Source organism: Ptychodera flava, chromosome 3 (genome assembly GCF_041260155.1).
Source record: "Ptychodera flava strain L36383 chromosome 3, AS_Pfla_20210202, whole genome shotgun sequence".
NCBI classification, from domain to species: domain Eukaryota; kingdom Metazoa; phylum Hemichordata; class Enteropneusta; family Ptychoderidae; genus Ptychodera; species Ptychodera flava.
The window spans coordinates 39,889,598-39,917,331 of NC_091930.1; the positions used below are offsets into that span (position 1 = coordinate 39,889,598).

General features: G+C 38.1%; 2 protein-coding genes across 2 annotated transcripts in view; both read left to right on the top strand.

The window, feature by feature from the left end:
• LOC139129997 (AMP deaminase 2-like) lies at positions 1 to 27,510 on the top strand. Its single transcript, XM_070695713.1, has 16 exons — positions 1 to 188; positions 1,709 to 1,771; positions 4,295 to 4,448; positions 5,152 to 5,350; positions 5,855 to 6,083; positions 6,707 to 6,836; positions 7,295 to 7,426; positions 7,946 to 8,008; positions 9,334 to 9,465; positions 19,924 to 20,087; positions 20,575 to 20,701; positions 20,884 to 21,047; positions 23,287 to 23,407; positions 24,156 to 24,329; positions 25,683 to 25,793; positions 26,379 to 27,510. Exons 1-16 carry the CDS (start codon positions 160 to 162, stop codon positions 26,544 to 26,546), a joined length of 2,160 nt encoding a protein of 719 aa, XP_070551814.1. The 5' UTR covers positions 1 to 159; the 3' UTR covers positions 26,547 to 27,510.
• LOC139129999 (FAD-dependent oxidoreductase domain-containing protein 2-like) overlaps positions 1 to 27,734 on the top strand; it is a 126,870-nt gene that overhangs the window by 40,755 nt on the left and 58,381 nt on the right. The window lies entirely within an intron of this gene.

Sequence of the window (27,734 nt, forward strand, 5' to 3'; positions counted from 1 at the left end):
TACTCCGCAAAACCATCCTGCATTCTGCTTACCTGTGTGTGCTTCCTGACACATTCAAATAATATATACATAAAATATATATATACACCTATATGTATATACATATGTATATATGGACATGTCGAACAAACCATACTACGAAATTTCAGCTCCAGTGAAATGGTAGACTGTCTTAACGGGCCAAGCAGGTGTGTCGGCAGACTCATTGTCTTTCAGTTTTTCAGCCTTTTTATTTTTTATTAGGTGTAATGTCATGTAGGAATTAGTAATTCGTTCAGGTTCATTACAGGTCTTGAAGACGATGCTCGCCGTCATCTCCCTAACCAGTCTCTCACTGTTCATGTCCATTTTATACAGCACCCTCTAAAGGTCAAAAACACTTTCACTGTTGCATGAAAACGAAAGATTTTATCATCCTAACCAGTGGTGGTGCTGTTCATGTGCATTCCAGTTGTTTGTTTCTTGTTCAAGTTTTCTTTTCCTCATCGTATTTTTCAACAATATTCTCGGTCATATCAAAGATATTACATGGTTTTCAGCACTTTCAATAACAAAGCAACGACATTGTACAGGAAAGGACCAAACAAAGTCTTGCTGTTTCTTCTTAATGAAACAAGAAAATCAAACACCCTGAAGAGACGATTTGGACATACATTCAAAATAATACTCAGAAGTATTTAATGCATATTGAAAGGATTGAAACCATTTGCTGTCAGATTCAGTCTGTTAAAATCTTAGTTCTCTATCTTTTTCATCTCTGAGCTTGGTTCAGACCCAGTCATGGAGGGAAAGAGGTTTGAGATTTGTGTACTTTTGTTCACTTGCAGCCTGTACCAGCAAACAGAGGTGGAACGGGTAGTTGTACTGTAATTAGCATTGAGCATACATGTAAAAGCAAGGTGCACAAGCTGTGAGATAATGCTGTTAGATCTCTTTAACTTTCCTTCAGTGTTGAAGAAATTCCCCACTGCTGTATTTTTTCCCGCCAAAATTTTAGTGCAACATTTTACCAATTTTTATGAAATTTCCTGTAATTTTTCTGATAATTTTAGACCAAATGAACACAACATTTCATTGGCCACTGTTTTTTATCAAAATTTTGGCAAAAATCTGACAAAAATTGGCTTAGGTATATTTTATAAGGGTGACAAAAATTGACTTTGGCATTCAAAAGGTTAATCACTTGATTTTGACCTCATGCCTCCATACCTGGACCCATGCTAGTTTCCTGTAAGCATACTACAGTCGGAGGAATTGCACAATTTTAACAAAGCATCATGCAAATTCTTCCATAAGCCAATGTGCCAATGTTGTGTACGACAAGCAAGGCAACTGAAGGCAATGTGAAAATTGAAATTTATAACAATGACAATTTATAACAATGTGACCACTTGTACTTTTTCTGACTTTTTTGATTTGGAAGATACGAGGAAAGAAAGAAGCTCACACTCTGCTTGTACATGTCTATGCTCTCTTTGTCCTGTAAAGATTACATTTATATGTGTCAAGAGACAAATTAGAGATAATGTAACCGTTTATTAAATAAATTTTTACACTTTATTACCTGTCTCTTACCTCCATGCACCTACCACCATAAATAATTACAATTAAATTTGTTATTTTTTGTGCTGTTACCTATCGATTTGCATTTTATTACTCAGTGTTTCATCTTTCATCGTTCTGTGTTCCATGAATTCTGCCCTCGCAGGTTGCCGATGGGTATCAGAAATGTCAGAACTGATAACAGCAGGCGCCCATGCACACTGGACAGGTAACTATAGCGACTGCCGTAGGTTAATTGTAACTTGGTCATCTATGTGTTGTATATGATTTGAATATATATGTGTCTGCTGCATTAAAATGCACGTTGTATTGCCAGCAGGCATTGGTCAAAATTGAAAGAGTGTGATTCTGGTCATCAAAAGTGGTTTTAGACTAGAGATATCACACATTTCATTTGGCTTCAACTTTTTTTATCCTAGGGTAGGTTTACCTGATACATCAACACTGCTTATGCTTGGTGTGATCCTATTGGTCAATGCCTTCTTTGAAGCAGACTCGACCGGTTCAAACCAGTTGTAGCCAGTTTAAGCCTTCTTTTTCTCAACTTGAATTATTGTCCAGCTGGTCCAAACGGTTTGAACTTGTATTCTCACCACAATTCAAAAAGTGGTGTGCACCACAGGTTTCACCACCAGCTCTTCAAGAGTTGTCCAGCTGAAACTGAATGTGCAGTCTGTACACGCACTGCAGGACATGGTTGACACACCTGCCATGATTCTGGTACCAAGTCTTCAGATTTGTACCATTTTCTCAAAGGATTGGTGCCAGCTGGAAATGGAAGGCAGGACAATCCAATCTCGTAAACTGAACACAAGTGTTGACAAAGCAGTCTAACCATGATATTTCCTTTAACACTTGTGTGATGACTTCTTTCACACAGGTTTTCATTTATCTGAGATTCAAATCCGATTGTTTAAGATTTCATGTGTCCTACCGTACACCAACAGATCACGTCAATATCTCAATCTCTTTCAGCAGCGTTAATAACCTAAGGAATAGAAATTCACATGTCTATATTTTAAAACGCTGACATCGTCATCACCTCTCTTTTCCTTCCCTTCCCTTTCAGTGCAATATTCATACAACCATTGGAATAGCTGTCACTCATTACAATATATGTGCATGACATCCGTAGAGAAACACTGAGATCTCAGTCGCTTTTAACCATTGCATGTTTCCCTTAACCATTGCATGACAATCTTCCTCATCATAAATTGTAAAGCGTATAATATGTAACTGTTCTGTTTTTGTTTTTTTTTCACCAATATACACTCAAAAATCAATCATCCTTGAACATGAAAAACTGCCTGAGATGATGCAAAACAGCTCTGCACATACCATTGCATAATTTACGAATCGGAATGATCATATTAAGTGCTCTGGGTATTTTTCAGGTTCAGTATCACTATCAGACAAATTCGCCAGCTCTACAATAATTTTTTTTCGGACCCCTAAGGAATTTCAGACAAAGGTGTATCACACCCTTGGATTCCCTGCTTATGATACGTCTCCTTTTAGAAAAAATGTTGAACACTAAAGTGTTTTAAAATGATACATTATTGCCATGTACGTGATTGTTATAGCTTTTCGGGCTGGCATGAAATTAGCGATGGTGCCATGGCAGACAGTATTTGTGTTACTCGATTGATTTTTGGTTGTATGGTATCATTACATTCATAGTACCTGCAACATTTTTCATGTCATTTATAGATGAAGGCTGAGGGAATGCGGGCGTAGCATTTAGTCTGAAAGGTGTCTGTGTTTTGTCAAGGTTCAGTGGTACATGTAACAATGGTGTTGTTTTATCATAGCTGAATTGGTATCACCATAGCCGACAGATTTTCTATGAAAAAAAAAAACGAAGTGCTGGAGATTTGAGCAGTATTCAGTGAAATCTTACTTCGAGCAAACTATTGAATACACTGATTTAGTGTAATAATTTGACTCTCACAAACCCCTCCATTATCTAATATCTATGCAATTTAGTCTTCTGCTGCCCTCAAGCTTAGTCTATTGTAGCTTACTGCAGACTCAGCAAGCGGGATTGGCTTGGTTCTTGTCATTTGATGCCTGTCGGCCATTCTCAGCCTGGCCGTTGAGGGCGCATCAGAAGCTGTGCAGTGGACCAGGCAGTGTGAGAGAGATAATGTATAAAGAAAATCAGATTTCTGTATTTGCTTTCTGAACCTCAGTTGAAAATTCAGTAAATTCATGCTTTATACACTCATCTGTGTCAGTGTCCTGCCAGTCAAGTTACGTTCTACATATAGTTGTTTTTGGCAGCCAATCATGAGGCAAAAATTCACTGAAGCTCAAGCTCATGGATAAAGACATTTCACAACAAAAAAGTGAATACATCTTAACATACCTACAATCATGAAAAACTATGGTATCTCATTACAATATTGTTTTCAATGACATGTCAGACTGGTTTGACCTCTGAACTTTGACATGCCATATTTGGTCATGAGAGGTTAGCCTGCCTTTCCACAGTCTGTGCTATGATAAGACCGCTCTGTTGTTACAGGTATAACATGTTGTACGTAAACTAAACTTTTCCTCCTCTACAATCACTGTATCTTTATATAATGTTAACATTTTTCTTTCTACACATGATATACCCATAATCTCAAAGACATATATTGACATATTTTTGGAAAAATATGCACTCTCATAAAGTGTCTAATGATGAACTGCACTATTATTTTCTCTGTGTACTTGTGACGTGCAGATCATACACTGTGGCCATCGGGGAGTTTGACACCGGATTAGAGTTTGATGAGCCCCTTCCTAGAGAAAAGCAGGAAAAAGTGCAGCGCAAGATCGACCGAAGTTTAGCCACGCACTTCCAGAGGATTTCCATCACAGGAAATGACACATCCGGGGTAGGAGTTTTACATCTGCTTAGTTTTCAGTTGTGGGAATGTTTGCCGTGTGGTTTTAAGGTAGTATGCACCTCACAAGTGAAAGACTGAAAGTTTTGCTCTAACTTTCCGCGGTGAAACTTTCAACCATTCTCTTACCAAATTAAGAATAAAAGGGGTCACCACACAAAGTTTTGTACTGCATTAACAAAGTACCGAACATTGACCAATATTTGAAATTCAAAATGGCTGCCAATCCTGTGTCAAGTCAGTGGGGAAGAATAAAAGTTTTGATTTTTGAAAAACACAGACTGAAAAATCTTACCTGAATAGCTTCAAAATGAGCCGTCATCAGCAGTAAAACAAAAAAAAATACTAAAAATATTTTAGGGTCCAAATATATTAACTTTCCCTGAGGCATATTCTACCTTAATTTGCAATGAATTAAAAACACAATTTTCATTGCTCAAGATATTCACTTATCATTATTAAAAGAGAAAACACTAATTTGAAATGATTTGAAAATAAAATGTGACATTATTATTCGCAATCAAATTTATTAAATCCAGCCGTTAATGTTACCTTTTAAACCCAGTCATTAATGTTACCTTTTGGCTACAGTTGTGAACTTGAACCCAGCAAACAGCGTTTCATCTAAAATGCTATGTAGGGTGCATTGTGTCAAGTAAGTAACTGACCCATTTATTTGTGTGTTTTGATTCAGGTTCCGTATGAGGACTTACAGGAAGCGTCCCGGTGTATCACATCGGCGTTGCTGATGCGAGAAAAATACATGAAGCTGGCCCTGCAGCGGTTCCCCAAGACCACGTCCAAGGCACTGAGGACCGCCGACGGTAAACCCAAAGACGTCTTCAGTGATGAGGAGGAGGACGAGGAGGAGAAAGCTTCGATGTCTGAACTTGGTGAGTTGCTGTCTCAGCACCCAATGTGTTGTACAGAAGGGTGTGAGCACACTGCTCATTGTTTGACTTGTACTTACACGATCTGTGTTCTCCTCACTGCACACGACAAAACTCTTGACTGAAGTAAAAAGGAGACAAACTTGAATGAGGTGCAACACCTGGAACACAGCAGTGAGGCAGAATTCAACAGTTCAGCAAAACATACCCAAAGGTCGAAGTCTGATCACAACTCTGCTAAGCTGCTGCTAATGACAAGGTGTCACTCTGGCTATTTATCAATGCGGAAGTGAAAGATGGATTAGTATCCATTTGCCAATAAATATAGTGAATGCTCCGCAGCGTCCACCAAATTAGAGAGCTACCTTCACTGTGACAGATGTAAGCCTCACTTCATCTTCCCAGTAAATCAGTTGAACTGTCAAATATATTGATATCATTGCAAACAAAATCTATAGCAAATTTTCTACACTGGGAAAACATGCCAATTTCTCTCTGCCATTCCAGATCATCCGATTCATCCGCCCACATCTGACAAGCATCCCTTTGATGTGGAAATTCCCGGTCCCATAAAGTGTGAGCTGAAGATAATCGAAGGAATCGTCCACATCTTTCCGGCCCAGGATGACGAAAACCAGCAGGATAAGACCAAGCCCATGGAATTTCCGTATGTTGACAGAGCGTCTTTCCTGGCGGATATGAATGAACTGACAGCGTTGATAGCCAATGGACCAATGTAAGTTTACTATTGGTATTTGATCATGCAATATTCTCTATTGGGCTGACAGACAGACAGACAGACAGGCAGGCAGACAGACAGACAGACAGATCGATCAATTAATCAATTGACAGACAGACAGACACACACACTGGGTAAGATGCCCAGCTACTCTTCAAAACCCTTACCTGTATAAACATTGTTTCAGGGGACATGTTTTGGTATACTACATACAGTCTTGCCTATATCCCAGATGCTTATAGTAACATCCTACCTACATCTACGTTAGTGGTAATACCAGCCAAGTTAAAGAACAGTCCTGCTTTTGACTGCTAGCTTTTTTCAGACAAAACGTGCACTTTGAAAATTCCTTTATCAAAAAAGATCAAACATATCACAAGATGCTATTCATGTGGCCTTGTGAAGGTGCATAAATTATTCACACCATTTGAGTGCGACACAAAGACAGCGTTTTCATGGCCTAACCAAAAATACCTAATCTCCAAAAGAAGCTGAAAATGGACTCCATTTTAGAAGAGGGCGCTCTAACATGCAGAAGTAATGTAAACAAACATCATGCCAGTTAATGTAAGCCATACTGTACGCATATAATCATGTCATATTTCTCTTGTCTTTTGCAGAAAATCATTTTCATATCGCAGATTACAATACTTGTCGTCGCGTTATCAGTTGCATATTCTGTTGAATGAGATGAAGGAGTTAGCAGCACAGAGGAGTGTACCCCACAGGGACTTCTATAACATCAGAAAGGTAGGAACATTAGCAAGAGTTCGTCTAGGCCGCAACCATGAAATCACTTTAATTGTGGACTTTCCTTGGAAAAAGCACATCCAATATAACTTTTGGAGGGGTTTAGAATTAGATTTAGGGTTAGTTTTAAGGTTAGCATACTTAAATTGTTGTATATCCTACCTAAGAAAAACATTTTTGGGTGGGAGTCTTAAGGAACTCTTTCCTGAACATTTTATTAAAACACATGCTAGGGTAGTATACAATAATTTATTTCACCTACTGGTAGGTAAAGTTATCAATGTGTTGACATTTTTTACATAGGTTTAAAAAACAAAGATGTGTGCTGTTAGCTTCACAATGATATAACCGCTATTCTGTGTCTAGTAATGGTATACAATTACTTGGTACTTGCCTTCTCAAGGAGGTTGAAGCTACAGATGATCAGTGCAACTCTGTTTGTGTTTCCCTAACTTCAGGTGGACACCCACGTACACGCTGCCTCCTGCATGAATCAGAAACATTTGCTTCGCTTCATCAAAAGCCGACTCAAGAAGTACCCGGATGAAGTGGTCTGTGAGGACAATGGCAAGAAGTTGACACTGACGCAGGTATGTACAGTGCCATGCCACAAGTTTCTGCATTTCCTAGGAGAGTATCCCCTTCTCATCTCTTTCTGACACAGACAGTTTCTGAAATATTACTGTGAAAAACTCAAGTGCAAGAGCCAAGAGAATTTATGAAGTAGTTTTGCTTTTGGAAAGTAGACACTGATATTAAATGGACAAAGTTGGCCATATTTCATGAAACCATCGCAAAAATGAATTAATGGTCATGACCATTAATTCATTTTCGCCATGGTTTCATTTAATTTGTCTAGAACTGGAGTCAAATATATGCATGGTCACCCATCCATTCAGTATCTTTCAATATGTCAAACAATATAAGTAGCATCTCGTATAAAAAAAAATCATGAAAAATGGCCAACTTTGTTCATTTAAGACTACTTTTACAATCAAATTAATGACATATGACTTCAAATGGAAGTTTTCTCTGTTAAGAATGGCGTACTGGTTGATTGGCCCTATGGTATACTCAACTAAACTAAAATGTCCTTATTCTCTCCAAAGGTGTTTGAGAGCCTGAAACTAACAGCCTATGATCTGACAGTTGATATGTTGGATGTACACGCTGTAAGTAATATCTCGTACAATGATTAATCTCTCATCAATGCTGTGCTGCCCTTTTTTCTGTGAACAAATGAATTCTCAAGTTATGGTTTAAACACGGGTTTATCATGATTATCATGAAAATACATCGTAGCCGGCTGAGATTTGCTCCAGCTTGACCTGTCAATAGTTTGTAACATGAAACAATGCTATAGTATAACTTTTGTCACCTCATGAAATCAAATGAAAATAAAGCTACCTCAATTATGAGTATTTCAATGGCCAGCAGCTGTAGCTTTTGCGGCCTTTTTGCCTTATCTTTGGGTTTAAATGTTGACTACAGTTTCTTTTTGAACTTTCAAACGTATTTGAGATACACGGTTGTCAGCTGGTCGACATAGCCTGTAGATGTGTAAATTAGGTTGTTATTGTCAACAGGTGACCGCTGGTCTGGACTAGAATTCCATCGTAAACAATAACTTTGAATTCTACAGGCATAGACACAGTGTTAACAACTATACTATTTCGTGCCAGTGTATTAAACGGGAAATTACAGGACCGTGGGCGCACAATAGGGAAATTACTGGGCGGGAGTTTTTGAATTCTCATAGCATCGCTTTAACAGTATAAGAAATTTGAATAATCATGATCAACACTTACGTGACATATGCAAAGAGGTGTCAAATGGTCGTACAGGGAACACGCTTTGAAACATATGTGTTCTACAACAAAAAGCGGAACATTTTTTTCAGTTTATTTTCAACTCAAGTTTAGTCGCTATATATTCAAGATTCAAGTACAATGGACACCTGAAACATGTCAAATTATGGGATTCTGGGACCAAACACGGCACGTCCGATCAGTAGCGTGGCTGTTTTACATTTGCATAGATTTACAATAATCCGGCTTTTATAGGGGAAGTTCCTGTTTAAGGTCGTAATGCAGATCTTAGAATTTAACAGATGTGCCAGAAAAAGTCAATTTGTTAATCCTGGAATCCACAATTTGAAAGTAAAACATGTTCTAATAAATATTGAACAATGGCTTTACTCAAAGATTTTACTGTTGTGAAATCAAGGCAATGTAAAAAGTTATTTCAGATCATTTTCAGAAGAAGGAGGGTGATTTTTGCCAAAATGTCAGTTACGACCTTCTTGCATGGACGCGACGACTCAAAGCTGGTGACAGTCTTTCTAATGTTTTATGGAACAGCCAAAATAGTGTGTGGCTTCAAAAACAGGCAGTATGATCAACTGTCGTCTCAATCAATGGGTTGGTCAGTTTTACCTGGCAGTGCACAAGAATCATGTTCTAATGAAATCTGATTTTATTTCACGCCCTGATTTCAGGACCGCAATACATTTCACCGCTTCGACAAGTTCAACGCCAAGTACAACCCGATCGGTGAGAGCAGGCTGAGGGAGATTTTCATCAAAACTAATAATTACAATAACGGGATGTTCTTTGCACAGCTGATAAAAGTAGGTGTATTTCTGATGTCAATCATATGATATTATTTCAATAAACAATCATTAAAAACTTAGCTTTTTGTGCAAGTTGAGAGAACCTTTATCTGTATATGAAGACAATTCAGATTTTTTAGCTCATATTTGGTATATATATATAAATACCAAAAAGAGCTTATATGGTGAGTCGGTGGTGTCTGTATGTATGTATGTGCGGATGAGTGTTTTTGTGTTTGTTGCATGTGTCAGCTACAGTTTATAGATGTATTTCCCACAGTGTGTTAAAATACCCAGTACTCAGTTTGTAAACATTGACTTTACATTTATTTGCATGTTGTGTATTGTTAATGTTATGATCAAGTCCGGTCCAGACTTGGCTTTAATTGTCAACAATAAGAATACATGTCAAACAGTGACACGCAACATTGACAAACCAAATATCGGAAACTTTTTCAAATTTGTCAAAATTTAAGTAGTTACTGTTATGCAGTTACAAAATGTATGAAACATCTTTTGCAGAAACATCCAGATTTACATGATTCTTGAGTGTTATTAGTCCCCACGGACACCGTCCGGGGGGACTTATAGGTTTGGTCATGTCCGTGCGTGCGTGCGTGCGTGCGTGCGTGCGTCCGTCCGTGCGTCCGTGCGTCCGTCCATTCACGCAGATATCTCAGAGATGCCTGGAGCGATTTCTTTCAAACTTGGTACAAGGATTACTTCATATGTTATACAGATGCACGTCGATTTGTTTTGTGGTACGATCCAATATGGCTGCCAGGCGGCCATTTTATTACGATTTTTTCATGTACAGAGCCATAACTCGGCATGTTTCAACTGATTTTATTCAAAGTTGGTACAAGGACATTGACCAATGTCATAGATATGCATGTCAATTTTTTTGGTGATACGATCCAATATGACCGCCGTGCGGCCATTTTGTTACGATTTTTTCATGTACAGAGCCATAACTCAGACATATCTCAACCGATTTTATTCAAAGCTGGTACAAGGACATTGACCTATGTCATACATATGCACGTCAATTTGTTTTGTGATACAATCCAATATGGCCGCCAGGCGGCCATTTTATTATGATTTTTACCTTCTCGTGTCTATTTATAGACAGAGAAGGTATTAGAGTTGAAAACCAATATGCTGCTGTCAAGAACTTCCGTCTGTCAAGACTTCCGTCTGTCAAGATCCGTTGACGTCATGCCATTGTGATGGGTCATATCATAAACTGGGGGTGTTCATGGCTCAGGTTGAGGTGTGGGAGAACGATTTTGAGCTATGACAAAAATCAAAAGGGACTTAGCGGCATAGCCACAGTGTTAAGCCTTTCTCCAAGGTTTCTTAGTTGACTACAATCTATTACAGACTACTGAGCTGACGTTAGGGGTACTCACTTTGTGTTTGCTCACTCTGTGAGCGCTAGTGTTTGGTACTGAGTTGCGTGGATATCCCCTCATGGCCTCACGTGATCTGGGCCTGTTGCATAATCTGCAGAGATGATCATATGCCTCCGAGTCTGAAAACTGTCATTGTGTAAGCCTGTCGGCATTTTCCTTGCATTTTTTCTGATTTAATTTTGCAAGATATCGGCGAGTACCTCAATATTTCAAGATAACCCTTTCTTCCCAATCGTTTCCTGGAGTTTCAGAGTCATATGAACGAAAATGAGTGAAAGTTTTAGACAGGAAAATCGGACGTCGGCCATGTTCAATGTTTACAGTACAATCAGAAGTTTACGTGGAGGAATTAACCAACAAACACAGGAGTGTTCATGATGCCCGCCCTCTAGAGGCAGACCCTCCTATATGAAGTACCACATTTGATGCTTGTGGAAAGCTTGACCACACAATGGAGCTCGAGCATTTAAACTTTTAGAAAATGACAAACTGAATAAGAAGGTATTCAGAAAATGTCAAATACTGAGGAAAAATGCGCAAATATTCAAAATAAACAGGTTAACTGATTGGTCAGCTATAAAAACAATGAAAATGTTTATGATCAAAAGTTTTTGAGATGCGCACATTTTAACAAATACAGAAATTATTAACATTATAAATATAAGACCAAACTATTTTTTCAGGGATGGGACAGGTTGGAAATGAGGGGTGCGAGACAAAGGCACTCCTATTGCTGCATGTGGATGCAGCCACACCATTTCATTTACAGCATACTCATTCACTGTGTTGTGTTCAAGTTCCATATTGTACTGACTGTCATACAAGGATAACATAAGCAAATCAAATCAAATTAGAAAAGGATCAATGCTGTTGTGTGGATTTTGCTGAACATGGCTGATATTTCGCCCTATATATTTGGTATCCAGCAAAGGCATATTTTGATGTAAAGTCAAAATTAACACTACATTGCTGACAATATATTTTACCGTTTCTGCATGAATTTTTCTTTTTTAAATTATAGTATATTAGTACTTCAAACAGATTAACAATTATCGTGATGTCAACCCATAATTTTACATCACAAAGACTGTAATTCTGCCAATTTTTTTTGTTTTTCAGTCATTTTATAAATTTTGCACTGCACAAGATGATTGAACAAATTGCAATGTTTGAATTTGTAAACTCAAAGAATAAAAATCCTTTGGTCACAAATTAAATTATTTTTTGAAAAGAAATTTACTTTGAAACACTTTTAGCATATATTCTTTACACGGTCATGTAGTTCAAGGAAATATGCCTATTAAAAACAGTATTTCTTCACTTTCAATTTTTTTTCAATACTATGACAATTATCAGCCATGAGGTTATACAAACACAAGACCAGATAAGCGTTTTTCATCATTTCCACAGGACTCTTTGGAAAATCCATTAAAAACAGTTAAAAGTGACTGGAAATGATCACTTGGTATACATTTAATTTACAGATGCCAGGTTGTGTATTTCACATGCACTCAGGTCAGTAAGGAAGTGCGTCATTACTATTTTGGACTGTTATTCTTACTTCTGAATTATTTAACTTTTTTCCACATTGAACTATCTTTAGGCAGTTTATACTGTAGCTTAGAATTTTTTTGATTGATGTATTTAATCATCTTTTTGGTTCTTTGGGTCCATATCCCACCTCATGCCCCTACATCATCAACTATTTACCAACAACTCCATGCCAACAACCAATTACCTGACCTGGCCACACATTAGAGAAGGTACAGCGTCATTGACGGTATTTTTTCATGTACAGCGCCATAACTCAGACATGTTTGAACCGATTTTATTCAAAGTTGGTACAAGGACATTGACCAATGTTATACATATTCACGTCAATTTGTTTTGTGATATGATCCAATATGGCTGCTGTGCGGCCATTTTGTTACGTTTTTTTCGTGTACAGAGCCATAACTCTGGCATATCCCAACCGATTTTATTCAAACTTGGTACAAGGACATTGACATATGTCATGCACATGCACGTTGATTTGTTTTGTGATACAATCCAATATGGCCGCCGTGTGGCCATTTTATTACGTTTTTTCGTGTCCAGAACCATAACTCATACATGTATCAAGCAAATTTATTCAAAGTTGTTACAAGGAGATCGACCAATGTCATACATATGCACCTTAATTTGTTTTGTGATACGATCCAATATGGCTGCTGTGCGGCCATTTTGTTATGATGTTTTTCATGTACAAAGCCATAACTCAGGCATATCTCAACCGATTTTAATCAAAGTTCGTACAAGGACATTGACCTATGTCATACATATGCACAGTGATTTGTTTTGTGATACGATCCAATATGGCCGCCGGGTGGCAATTTTATTACGATTTTTTCATGTCTTGAACTACAACTCAAACATGTATCAAGCGAATTTATTCAAAAGTATTTTTATCACAGACCTAATGAAGAGGACTCTATCCTCTCTGAGGACCTGTAATCAAAGTACCCATTAACAAGTGGGGACTGTGTCATCAACGATGACTTGTTGTGTGTAAAATAATTTATTAGTCCCCACTGACACCGTCCGGGGGACTTATAGGTTTGGTCATGTCCGTGCGTGCGTCCGTGCGTGCGTCCGTCCGTCCGTGCGTCCGTCCGTTCACGCAGATATCTCAGAGATGCAAAGAGCGATTTCATTCAAACTTGGTACAAGGATTACTTCATATGTCATACAGATGCACGTCGATTTGTTTTGTGATACAATCCAATATGGCCGCCAGGCGGCCATTTTATTACGATTTTTTCATGTAAAGAGCCATAACTCAGACATGTTTCACCGATTTTATTCAAAGTTGGTACAAGGACATTGACCAATGTCATAGATATGTACATTGATTTTTTGTGTGATACGATCCAATATGGCCGCCAGGCGGCCATTTTATTACGATTTTTTCATGTAAAGAGCCATAACTCAGACATGTTTCAACCAATTTTATTCAAAGTTGGTACAAGGACATTGACCAATGTCATAGATATGTACATTGATTTTTTTTGTGATACAATCCAATATGGCCGCCAGGCGGCCATTTTATTACGATTTTTTCATGTATAGAGCCATAACTCAGACATGTTTCAACCGATTTTATTCAAAATTGGTACAAGGACATTGACCAATGTCATAGATATGTACATTGATTTGTTTTGTGATATGATCCAATATGGCCGCCAGGCGGCCATTTTATTACGATTTTTTCATGTATAGAGCCATAACTCAGACATTTTTCAACCGATTTTATTCAAAGTTGGTACAAGGACATTGACCAATGTCATAGATATGTACATCGATTTGTTTTGTGATACGATCCAATATGGCTGCCAGGCGGCCATATTATTACAATTTTTTTCATGTACAGAGCCATAACTCAGACATGTTTCAACCGATTTTATTCAAAGTTGGTACAAGGACATTGTCCAATGTCATAGATAGGCACGTTGATTTTTTTGGTGGTACGATCCAATATGGCCGCCAGGCGGCCATTTTATTACGATTTTTTCATGTAAGGAGCCATAACTCAGGCATATCTCAACTCATTTTATTCAAAGTTGGTACAAGGACATTGACCCATGTCATACATATGTACATCGATTTGTTTTGTGATACGATCAAATATGGCTGCCAGGCAGCCATTTTATTACGATGTTTTCATGTACAGAGCCATAATACTCAGACATGTATCAAGCGAATTTATTCAAAGTTGGTACAAGGAGATTGACTAATGTCATACATATGCATGTCAATTTGTTATGTGATACGATCCAATATGGCTGCCGTGCGGCCATTTTGTTACGATTTTTTCATGTACAGAGCCATAATTCTCAGGTATATCTCAACCGATTTTATTCAAAGTTGGTACAAGGACATTAACCTATGTCATACATATGTAGGTCAATTTGTTTCATGATATGATCCAATATGGCTGCATGGCAGCCATTTTGTTACAAATTTTTCATGTCCTTAGCCAAAACTTGGGCACATCTCAACTGATTTTATTCACGGATTTTATTGAAACATAGTACAAGGACATTGACCTATGTCATACATATGCACATTGATTTGTTTTGTGATACAATCCAATATGGCCGCAGTGGTGCCATTTTTTTTTCTGAATTTTTCATGTCTGGAACCATAACTCAGACTTGTATCAAGCGAATTTATTCAAAGTTGGTACAAGGACATTGACTTATTTATACATATGTATGTCGATTTGTTTCATGGTCCAATATGGCCACATGGTAGCAATTTTGTTATGGTTGTTCCATGTCGAGAGCCATAACTCTGGCAAGTCTCAACTGATCTTATTCGAAATTGGTACATGGACGTTTACTTATTTTATTCATATACGTGTTGATTTTTAGTCCTTTGGGCCTTTGGCCCAAAGTACTAATGTGATGACGCGGCCTCTGTTGTTGCATACAGTGGGCCGTATGCTGTGGACGCAGGTATCTCGGAAACGCTTCAGTAACTTTTTCTGAAATTTGGTCTGGTGGTCATTTTGGCATGTATCTCAAACGGTCTTTTTTCTTTTTTTGATTGAATCATTTTAAAGTCACTTTTTTAGCTTTTTTGTGAAAACCACCATTTTCAATTTTTCCTCAAAACCACTGATTTGATTATTGTGATATTTGGCATGGGTGTTCGTATAGTTGAAATGCCGTCAGAAATGTTCAAAATTTGGTGATACATGCCTTGTATTATTTTAAACAATATTTTTATCCATTTTTATTTTATATTTACTTGATTTTGACTCGCTTTCGTTAAAGCTACCGTCTGCGCATGCGCACAACTCTAGGACAAAATCTGAGTTGAGAATCGAATCGGACGCCATCTTGTTTCTCGATGTGGGCACATTTTTTACTTTGTGAACGTTTCACTGTGCATTTCAATATATTCTATAGTTATGACGTTGACAGTGATGCACTTTTGCGGCTGTCGTGTATTTTTTGGTACGAAAGGCGCCTTTGATCGACTGAAGAATGATGGTACCGGCAGGCATCAGTTCTACTGAGCTGAGGAAGTAATCCACTGGCCCGCATAGGTCAGGGACTCACTTAGGGGAGAACCACTTGATTTGGGGGGGGGGGGGGTATGGAGGATTTTGAGAAAAAAAATTGTCACCAGGTGAAATAAAAGAAAAAAATAAGCCTGTAATGGCTTGAGAAAAAAAAATTCTCATAACAGACAGAAATAAATAAAAATGGAATTGTCATAATGCAGTTGAAATGAGCAAAATTTTGGAAATTCATTCTCATGTGTTCTTTGCTAGCATGCTGCCATAGGCAGCGCAAATGTTTTTACCACAAGCAATTCTCATGTGTTTTTTTTCCCAGCACTTATGATATAAGCATTCACTACTTTACACCTCAGTGCACTCGATGTTTTCCTTCCTTTTCCTTTCCTCCCTTTCTGACCCAAGAAATCATATTTCTGGATTTCTGTTGCAATATCTCAATGGTACAGGCAATATCTAGATGGGACTATTTGACTTCTGTACATTGTGAAAATTGAAAACACAAGACAGGAGTCAATAAACTAGTGTAAAAACCAATATATTATTCTCTCAACATAAATATGTTAGAAAGATTACAAGTTGTCAAAGAAAAATTGAGGAACAACAAATATAATGAAATACAATGTGTGAGCCTTGTTTCTCTGACCACAAAAGATAACATCTCCCCTGAGAACTTAAAAGGAATTGACTGTTATAAAGAAAAGCAGGTATAGTACTGATCACTGTTGATTTGCCAAAAAAGTGTTCTATAATTTAAAGTTGTATATATACTAGACTTCCATTTTGTTTTCATTCGTTGGAATGTAAAATGAATATATAAAACCATCCTGTGATATGTGAAACACTGGCTTAAATTTGAAAAATTGCACTGCTACTCCATTTGATAAAAAAATTGATGCAGGTGTGACAGTTGAAATTAAAAAATGCTGTCTCTCTGACAAAAAAAGTTCCCATACCCACTTCCTGCATACCCCCCCCCCCCCCCGAAATCAAATGGGTCTCTCCTTAATATGCGCATGCGCATATAACAAGTTAGCGTTGTATTGCAAGGTTGAAAAATCAAACCGACGCTGTCTTGTTTCTCGGTCTTGTGCGAATTTTGACGTTTTGAAGCTTTTAGCATTTATTTGATGATATTTTGTAAATATGAAGTTCACGGTGATTGTATTTTTGTTGCTGTCATGTATTTTTTTGGCACGAAACGCTCCTTCGTTACCGGCGAATCCATTGCTTTAGCGAGGCAATCCCACCGGCGGCCCGTTAGTAATAGCTGGGTGAGAGCATGGAGGTGAGAGCGAGAGGTGAGAGCGAGAGAATTCGCTCTGTCCTTCTACCTCCATGTCATAACAAACTAGCGTCGTTTTATGTTGATGTACTGTCCTTTCGACACAGCGATAACCTTAAGTTTTCTGTTGCTTATTTTGGGTAATTTCGACAGTTGTGCATTGATTTTGACATCATTGTTGAAGACAGTGTGTGCTTTAGACTGTCGACAGTCCTCGTGCCTTCTTTTGACCGGATCCGGAGTCACTTGCGGTAGTAATCCAACGTAGGCGATCGAGCGCCGAAGCATCATTGTTGAAGACAGTGTGTGCTTTAGACTGTCGACAGTCCTCGTGCCTTCTTTTGACCGGATCCGGAGTCACTTGCGGTAGTAATCCAACGTAGGCGATCGAGCGCCGAAGGCGCAAGGTCGAGTGCCGAAGGCACGAGCTTGTATAAATACCGAAAGCTACGCGAGACCAAGGGCGACTGGCGAGAGTCTATGTGTGCTTATGTTGACCGATTTACGCGCACTTCAGAATCACGGCATAATCCGACATGGTAATTTGGCATGATCATCAGATCATACTTGATCCGAGATTGCACTTTAGCAAGGTCACGATAACTAATGTTGTTTGTTTCACTGTGGTTTAATACCTATAGGGCCTATTTCCACTAAAAGACTATTAGAATTTCCTCCTGGCTACTTTGAAATCGTGCACTGGCATGCATGTAGTTGTCAACATCACTATGCTTGAATGTAGTAGACTCTTACTATGAATATATCGACTGTCACTGCATATTGCATATGTGTGCAAGTCACTCCATATCATATCAAAAACTGTGGTATTGCGACGTTTGAGCTGCCACAAGCCAGAATTTACAGTTTATGAGAAAGTTATCTTACATGTAAAACTCAGTTCTACTGTGAACAAATGCAAGCTATGTTGCTTAACTATGGTGAATAACATAATATTTTGTACCTATCACCGTGTCAGAAAATCAGAAGGAAACAACCACTCAGACAAACTCTGGTCAGGATGATACTGTCCAATTTTAATATGTCTCTCGGCACACACTAGATACTCATGACTGTAAAACAACATTTCCATATAATTGTATATTCAGTTTTATATTTAGTTTGCTTTTCACCATATTCTATGTCCTTCCCTGCACTACATAATTCAAAATTAAATATTGTTTTTGGCCTATACATACTTGAGGGGTAAGCTTATTTAGTCTCATACATTAAAGATGCACTGTTGACCTTCAGAGTCCAAACTTTTTATCATTGTATTGTAGATAGGTGTACACTCCAAATACTAAGTACAAGTGTGGTGAGTGTAACAAGCAAATGTTTTTTAGTCAATGGCCCAAATTTATTTTCTATTTGATGGACAATAAATACATGTGTAATCAATGCCAACAATCCAGTTTAAGTAATTTGGTTTAGATTAGCCATTGTCCATTATATTACAATAGTTTGTGGCTAAATTTTCTCCCTTCTGTATCATATAAGTTCACCGTTTCCTGTTTTAGATATTGTTGATCCTATTGAGTTCCATCTCTTATTCTTGATTCACTTTCACATTAACTTTCATTTATGTCCAAACAATTTGACTTTTGCCAGATTTCACATTTATGGCAAATAATAAACAGTAAGGAGGCACAAAGGACGTCGGTGCCCCGGGCCCCATGTTTAAATAGTAAGATCAAATATCGCTGCATGGCTGTGATTTTGTTACAATTTTCGAATGTACAGAGCCATAACTCTGACATATTTCCACCAGTATCATTCAAAGTTGGTACAAGGACATTGACCTATTTCATACATATGCTCGTCAATTTGTTTCACGTCATGTAGCGGTAACATGTCAATTATTGAAGTTTCGTAAGTAGGCTGATATGTCAAGAAATACTGCATCAAATTCATGAAATTGTTTCACGTCATGTAGCGGTAACATGTCAATTATTGAAGTTTCGTAAGTAGGCTGATATGTCAAGAAATACTGCATCAAATTCATGAAATTTTGTACAGATGTTAAGCTCACATTGCTTTAACATTGAAAAAGACATTTATCAGTGTCATTTTCATTAATTTTTAATTGCATAATTAATGAACTTTCCTAATTAGAGTGATATAGCCACAAATTAATACAATGTCAAATTTGATGAACCTTGATACAGATGTTGATCAAGAAATATGGTAACATGATAATCTGTTAAGTGTTAGGATTGTATGCAAAAGTGTTTTACAACATCCTGTTGATTAATTCCTAGTTGACTCATTTTATGAACTTTAGGATGGTTGCCTACATTGGTTTTATGTTTTCATCACCATGGAACTCATTCTTGGCCATTGAGCACCATCTGTATCGCAGTATTTTTATCACAGACCTAATTAATGTAGATGACTCTATCCTCTCTGAGGACATGTAATCAAAGTACCCATTAACAAGTGGGGACTGTGTCATCAACGATGACTTGTCTTAATGAACGTTGACCTAACAGACCTTTTGTCTGTGTATTGGAATGTCAAATTCATAAGCCTTACAGAGATTACACTTCAAACAGATGTTGTGAGCCAGCTTTCTCTGCAAACTATCAGCAAACAGAGTTTGTACAAAAAAGTTCCCTGGAAAAGTCTGTTGTGATAAATAGCGCCACCAGTGTCAAAAGTATATAATGCCTTTGTCATTTTTCTGAATGAGACCGACTTGTTGCTGTTCACAGGAAGTAGCATCTGATTTAGAGGAATCCAAGTACCAGAATGCAGAGTACAGATTATCCATTTACGGCAGAGACAGAGATGAGTGGGACCAATTGGCTAAATGGGCAGTTACACACGACGTGTATTCCGACAATATCAGATGGCTAGTACAGATACCCAGACTCTAGTGAGTTTGCCATTCTTTCAATAAGTGGACTGGTAAAATGACATGACTCTTAGAACTGCAATTTGTACAATTGTTCACCATTGTGTCCATAATGCTTTGGCACACTTATTAATGGTATTAAGCTACCCGAAAGTAGAATAGGAGATTGCTGAACCATACTAAAACTGACAATACTTCAGAAAGAATGTCACAATATGACTGCATCAGTGTTATCATGGAAAAAGGACACTGGCAAGGATAGATTAGAATAGTTTATGTAGGTAACGAGTCCAATGCACAAAAACACCCACACATATATTATATATTTATAATATTTTTTTTTTTTTTTTTTCTTTCTTCTTTCTGATGTTTGTACACATTTTTTGTGTTGTTCATTACAGTGCTGGATTTCACCAATTTAGCAAGATAATTATTGAACCAGGTTACCTTGAAATAAGACAGTTCATAGTTCAAACAACTGAGTGACATCTTTCCTTTCTCATTACAGTGATATTTACAGATCAAAGAATGTGGTGAAAAATTTCCAGCAAATCCTTGACAACATCTTTATGCCTCTGTTTGAAGTTACTCAGAACCCTGAGGCACATCCTGAACTGCACTGTTTCCTACAACATGTAAGTGGTCACAGCACAGTCTGTCTGTGTGTATAACCAGTAAGCAGTATTCTGTTCATTAGTTCTGTTTTCTCTATATGTGCTCAATTTCAAAAATATTTGTCAACCTTCAAGTCAGGAATAGTAGAAAAGACGCACACTGGTTGAACAATAAGACGTGGGAATATTATGTGTATTTGCAGGTGACTGGTTTTGACAGTGTGGATGACGAATCCAAGCCAGAGCGATATGTATTTACCAAAGACAGTCCAACGCCGGACAAGTGGACAGATGGAGAGAACCCTCCCTATGCGTACTATCTGTACTACACGTATGCAAACATAGTTGTCTTGAACCACTTCAGGAAGTAAGTGTCTGTCTTGATTGTAGTAAGTTTATAGTCCCAGTCACCGAATCATTTGATGCATATTTCGAGGTATGTAAGAGTGCTTTCAACAGCATACTCCGAGTTCTAAAACCCAGTCGGACTTACAAGTCCGAGTACTCGGACTTGCATACTCCGAGTAAAACTGCTTACTCGGACTTGTATACTACGAGTGCATGGCCTACTCGGAGTTGAATACGCCGAGTTACACTTGCTTATAGAAAAACAATGCTGGAAAAACAGAGGAAATATTCGATCTTGTGATAAAAATTTGCAAACAGCGTATACAGTACATGTACTTCCAGTTGCTCAAAGAAAGAGTTGTTAACGAGATCTCTCTGATCTCTGATCTGTGTAAAATACCATCTTGTACAACACGCTCAAGCACGGTCCGTGGCTCAAGTCATTGTCGTTGTCGAGTGTAGCTACCGTCACGCAAATTATTAGTTTGTCTTGTCTTTTCGTTTCATTACCGGATCAGATCCTGATTTGATACATGACTTGAATTGGGCACAACAACGTTTCATGATCACCGCGATGCATCGCGGCGAATTACATGTATTAGAACACGGACGCAATTATCGAATATGAATGACCTGTCGACCTGTGACGTCATGATCTTGGTTTTCTAGCGTGGCGAGGCCATGATAGACTTGCCCAAGCATTTTAGGCATATTTATGTCTTGATAAAATAATTAAACTAATAATTTTTCAAAATAAAATGAGCACAGTGCGCTCGTGTATAGTATGAACCCAGTGCGAGTGACCACTTGGTCGTAAATAATGACCTGACTTGACCTGTGATGTCATGCATTGATTTCGCTAATGGAACGATTGTGCGATATCGAACTGAGTAACTGGCTGGACTTGCCTGAAGTTTATTGGCTTTACTGTAAATGTTACGTCTAAGTCATCTTTCAAAAAACTTCGCTGCTGGCCGTGGCAGTAGCTTTCTTCTGATGGTAAAATCACGGTCGCTCCTTGTGGAGGGACCGTGGTTAAATATATACATTGCGCAACAGATTACAAGACATCGTGAAAATGAAATTCTTTTTTTCAAAAGAGCAGATTTTCGACATATCGATCCGCGCTAGCCGTAAACTCCGTGAGTAATAAAATACATTTTTTCGACAGATCGTTTATTGACCGGTATGGCAAAATATGCACTAAGGAACACGTATCGGCGTATTCAAGTACGAGTAGGCCATGTACTCGGAGTATACAAGTCCGAGTAGGCCATGTACTCGGAGTATACAAGTCCGAGTAAGCAGTTTTACTCGGAGTATTGCAAGTCCGCGCACTTCGGACTTGCAAGTCCGACTAGGTTTTAGAACTCCGAGTGTATGGTTTGAGATACTCTTACATACCTGAAATTTCAGTGTTTTCTTCGGATCATCTATAATCTCTAGGTCTGCTTCCTACACACTGTTGAAAAACATGTTTTGTTTGTCAAGATACTTTTAATTTTTTTATGCATGTCCTATGTTGTTATTGTTGATGTTTTAATTAACCCTTTGAGCACCAAAGTCAATTTTTGTCACCCTTATAAAATATACCTCAGTCAGTTTTTGTCAGATTTTTGCCAAAATTTTGATAAAAACTGTTGCCAATGAAATGTGTTCATTTGGTCCAAAATTATCAAAAAAATACAGAAAAGTTCATAAAAATTCGTAAAATGTTGCACTAAAATTTTGATGGGAAAAAGTACAGCACTCAAAGGGTTAAGGTCCAGACCTGAATTCAATCGTCAACAAAAACCGCACATCATGCTTTACAAGCAGGTAGCATCAACGAGCCAATGTGGAAAGTTCTTTTGCACCAATGCAAAGTTGGTGCACAGACTGTCTCAATAATTTTTTCCTCGTAAAGCTCAGTGATTCCAATAGAGGTGATTTCTCATGGTGAAAAGCCAGTCATGAAATTTCCCAAACTGTTATGATAACCGAAATAAAAGACTGCAAAATATCCCAGTGTGCTGAGAAATCAAAGGATAGTTATACCGTATTGGTTGTTATTGCCTGGTGTAAATTTAGCTATTTGTGTCAGATAGTTTCATAGTGATGGGTGGCATCACTTCAAAAATCTGTTACAATTTATCTTTCGCAAAATGAAGCTTAGCGTTCATGTGCATCATCAATGTCTCAAAAAAATATGTCTTCTTATCAGAGTAATCATGCATACACTGATAACAGAATCAACTCTTGATTTTCCTGTTTTTCAGAGAAAGAGGTTTCAACACGTTTGCTTTCCGACCACACTGTGGTGAGGCAGGGCCTGTGCATCACTTAGTGGCAGCATTCCTGACAGCCGAGAATATCTCACATGGTTTACTACTGAGGAAGGTGAGTCCGAGAGGATAGGGGAGGGAGATAAACTACTTTGAGAGAAGTGAAGCACTTTGGTAAATGAACCAAAAGATAATCTTTGAGAAACAATGGTCTTGTACATCTCACAACACCATGCTCTAAAACAGACAAAAATAGATAAAAACAGACACAAAGTATCAACATTTTGTCTGAATTTGAGTCAGCAGCAGCCAGTGTCACCAAACTAACCGATTACCAGAATCAGTATAGTGCAAGATTGAAAGCAGAAACAATGAAATGTAACAAACTAGACCACGTATTGTATCTGCAAAGATTTTATTGTGCATCAGCTCGTAATGTTTATCCATGGCAACTTAGGGAGTCTTGACCTAAGGCTATATTGTAGCTGATTTGCTGTTTTGAAATAATTCAGTACTTAACCCTTTGAGCGCCAAAGTCAATTTTTGTCACCCTTAGAAATATAACCTGGTCAATTTTTGTCAGACTTTTGCCTACATTTTGATGAAATGTAGCCAATGAAATGTTGAGTTCATTTGGTCCAAAATTATCAAAAAAAAATTACAGAAAAGTTCATAAAAATCGGTAAAATGTTGCACTAAAATTTTGGTAAGAAAAAATACAGCACTCGAAGGGTTAATTGTCAATGATGTTCAGCCAACAATAAGCTACAAGCTTCCGAGATGCTGCTCGTGACCAGAATTTTTGCACAAATATTGTAGCTGTTAATAACACACACAGTCTTTCTAATCCTGTTCAAACCCAGTCTCCAGTCCTGCAGTACTTGTACTACCTGGCACAGATTGGCATCGCTATGTCCCCACTCAGCAACAACTCACTTTTTCTCAACTACCACCGCAACCCCCTGCCAGAGTTCCTGGCCCGAGGCTTGGTAGTGTCGCTGTCGACTGATGATCCGTTGCAGTTTCATTTTACCAAGGTGAGTACGATGAAATTCACTCTTGATCACAGTATATTTTCAGTCAGCAGGTACTTCTTACTAATGAACATGTTCCTTCTCAAGATAGTACACACCTAAAAACTAAAAGACTTGAACGATTACTCAAACTTTTCTCCTCGGCAACTTTCAACCATTCTCTTTCAAAATTAAGATGGAAAATTAGGGTCACTGTTCATATTTTAGTACTGGAGAAAACAAATTACCCAACCTTGACAATGTTCAAGATTCATAATGGCCACCGCCTCTGTGCTAACTCTATGTGGATAAATTATATTTTAGATTTTCACAAAACTATGCTAAGACTACAAAAAATGTATTCATGCTATAAGAGCTTCAAAATGAGCCCCCACAAGTGGTAAACCAGAAAAGTATCGCAAAAAATTGAAAGTCTGAATATCTGTCCCCAAAGGGGCATTCTACCTAGAGGGCGCAGTAACTAACGTTCGGCAGCTTCCAGTGTTTATGCTGTGTGAATAAACCACACTTTACATTGATCTACTTCCAACAAACACATCGTAATACTCTGTATCTGGCTTTTTAATATAGACTGAATATCTTTATCCAGATAACTATCTAAAAACTCAAGTCAGGATCTGATTTCAACTATCATGCACACTGCATTAGTGCGAGAGCAAAGTTCATTGTTTGTTAACATGCCATAGGAAGTAAACCAAGATATTGTAGTTTATTCACACACAAGAATACTGGAAAATGTTTTGGAAAGTTACTAGCCTTGTAATCATGGCTGCATCAGTACATTGCCTCAACTATGCTCAATGAAAGACAAAATGTGCTTTGAGGACACATATTTTGACTCAAATTTTTACAATACTTTGCATGGTTTGTGGCTTGTGTGGAGCTTGTTGTGAATCTTGTTGAGTTCAAGTTTTCACCACCTTGTAGTTGTAAAAGTCACATATTTAACCCGTTCACCCCAATTCCCTGTAAACAGGTCCACAATTACATTGATAACAATGGATTTGGACCAAACCATGGTGGTGAAAGGGTCAATTTTACTTTAAGGAGGTAACATCGGACTTGTGACCATTTTGAATCTCAAATATCAATAACTCTCAAGTCAGTTGTTTCTCCAATGCCAAAATTTCCACAATGACCTCCAGATTGTTATTCCTTCATTGGTTTAAAGTTTTCTTGTGGAATCTTTGAGCAAAGCGTAAATATTTTAGATACGAGGTGCGCACTACCGTAACCTGCTCACCCCCAGTTCCCTGTAAACAGGTGCACAGTCACCATTGATAACAGTAGGTCTGGGCCAAACTATTGTGATGAAAGGGTTGATTTCAAACTTTTCTGGTGATTTGTTTTCCACAGGAGCCTCTGATGGAAGAGTATAGCATAGCAGCTCAGGTGTGGAAACTATCACCATGTGATATGTGTGAGCTGGCAAGAAACAGCGTGATCATGAGTGGCTTTCCACATGAGGTAAGACACACCCCGTCTCCCACCCCATCCCCCAACCCATCCCCCATCAAGTCAAGGTGAATGTGGTGTAAATGAACAGTTTGTGTAAGTGAAACCAAAGGTGTGGTCATGAAGAAAGTACCACTCCTTATAGATGAGCTGTTAGCACAGGCTGATGGAGTATTGAGTAATTATCAACCAACCAGGAATACATATTTTCTAGCTTTTCCTGAAAATCGATGCATTTCTTTGGCACGATGTAAGAACACTAGGCCTACGCTGAGCAATCGTACAAATCTACACAATTCTAGGGAGTCCACTTTCTTTTCAAAGCTGTAGAGGCCCCTTTGAAAACTTGACTGTTGTAACAAGAAATGTTGGTTCCAGCGTTTTCAGGTGCACCATATCTTATATTGCTCTCTTTGTATGACTTAGCTGTTTGGAGATGATCACTTAAGCTACACCTGCTACTAATTGAAATGGACGAAAAATGTTTGAAATGGACAAAAATAAATATGTTGAGTGATGTCTGTACGTTGAACCATGTGGTCAGAAAAGACGAGTTCCCAGACTCTGACCAGGTCATCCTCTTCTGGCCATTTTCAGATGAAGCAGTACTGGTTAGGACTCAGCTACAGGAAAGAGGGCCAACAGGGTAACGACATCACACGCACAAACGTGCCGGACATCCGGGTGACGTTCAGGCACGAGACGCTGGTTGACGAGCTCCAGACGATATGCACGGCGGCCAGGTCTCAGGAAAACGGAGAGTGAGGAATTCTGGAGCACGTTGACATGGAAACTGATGAAGATGTCAAGATTGGAGTCGTTGTCAAGATTGGAGTCGTTATGCAAGACTTGTCACCACATCAACATGGATTATTGTCGGAAGAATATCAGGGAAGTACTGTTTTCCTTATCCAACTGGTGCTTTCAACTCTTGAGTTTACTTACATGACAATTTACATGGAATAGGCTGTACATATTTGCATTGGAATGTACACCTCGCTGATAAGCCAAAATCAGGCAGTCGGCTGGACTGACGCCATGCTCTTTACGGATTATCATGATGCACGATATATTTTCGAGCCATTCTAGTAGATATTAGTCATTTTATGGAACTTGGGTAGTGAGGAGGATTAGAATGGTACAAGCAGGGGTGTTCATATCTCCTGTGATCGTATAGCTGTGACAATCAGATTGATCATAATATTGTTAGAAATGCATTACAGGGTTCACCACATGGTTCTGTAGGATAGATATATCTATCTCTACAGCATTGGGTTAATATATGATATTAGATTTACAGTCTACGGAAGGGTGTTTTAGAGTGTACATAATGGCACTGCACTTTGTATTTGATCTACTGATTGTGATGTATTATTTTTTGATGTCAGTATATATAGTTTAAGTGATGAAAAGTTTTGTATATCATCAGTTATAACTATTTATAGGCTACTTAACAAAAGAAAGATATTATTGCAAAAATGGCATTAATATATTTTAAAAGTAAAAAAATTGCAAGTTTGATTAAATTAAATCTTTGGTGATACCAGATTGTATCATAAAGTTATATTAAAAAGTGTTTTTGCTTATCAGTGTTGTTTTCTGTCACTTCAAATTGAAACATTACAGCAAGGACCCAACAGATCAGTTGCCGAGTATGTAGGATCTACCTTAATTTCTACTTGCTAAAAAAAGAAATTCTCTAGCAAAGTAGAGAAGGTGTTCAAATGCTTTCATTGGTGCTTACATGTTTCTCTTTTTTGTCGTAACAAGAAAAAATTGGCACTCACTACTTTCTTTATGTCTGATGTAGTGCCATTGCCTCACTTCTCATCATCACACTATTGTCTTATTAATGTGCCGCCAAAAAACAGGTAACCTCTTCAAATGGCTAATAAGATGACACTATTATGTCTGAAACATGAAAAGTCAGCAATAGAATTTTTCTACCGTAAA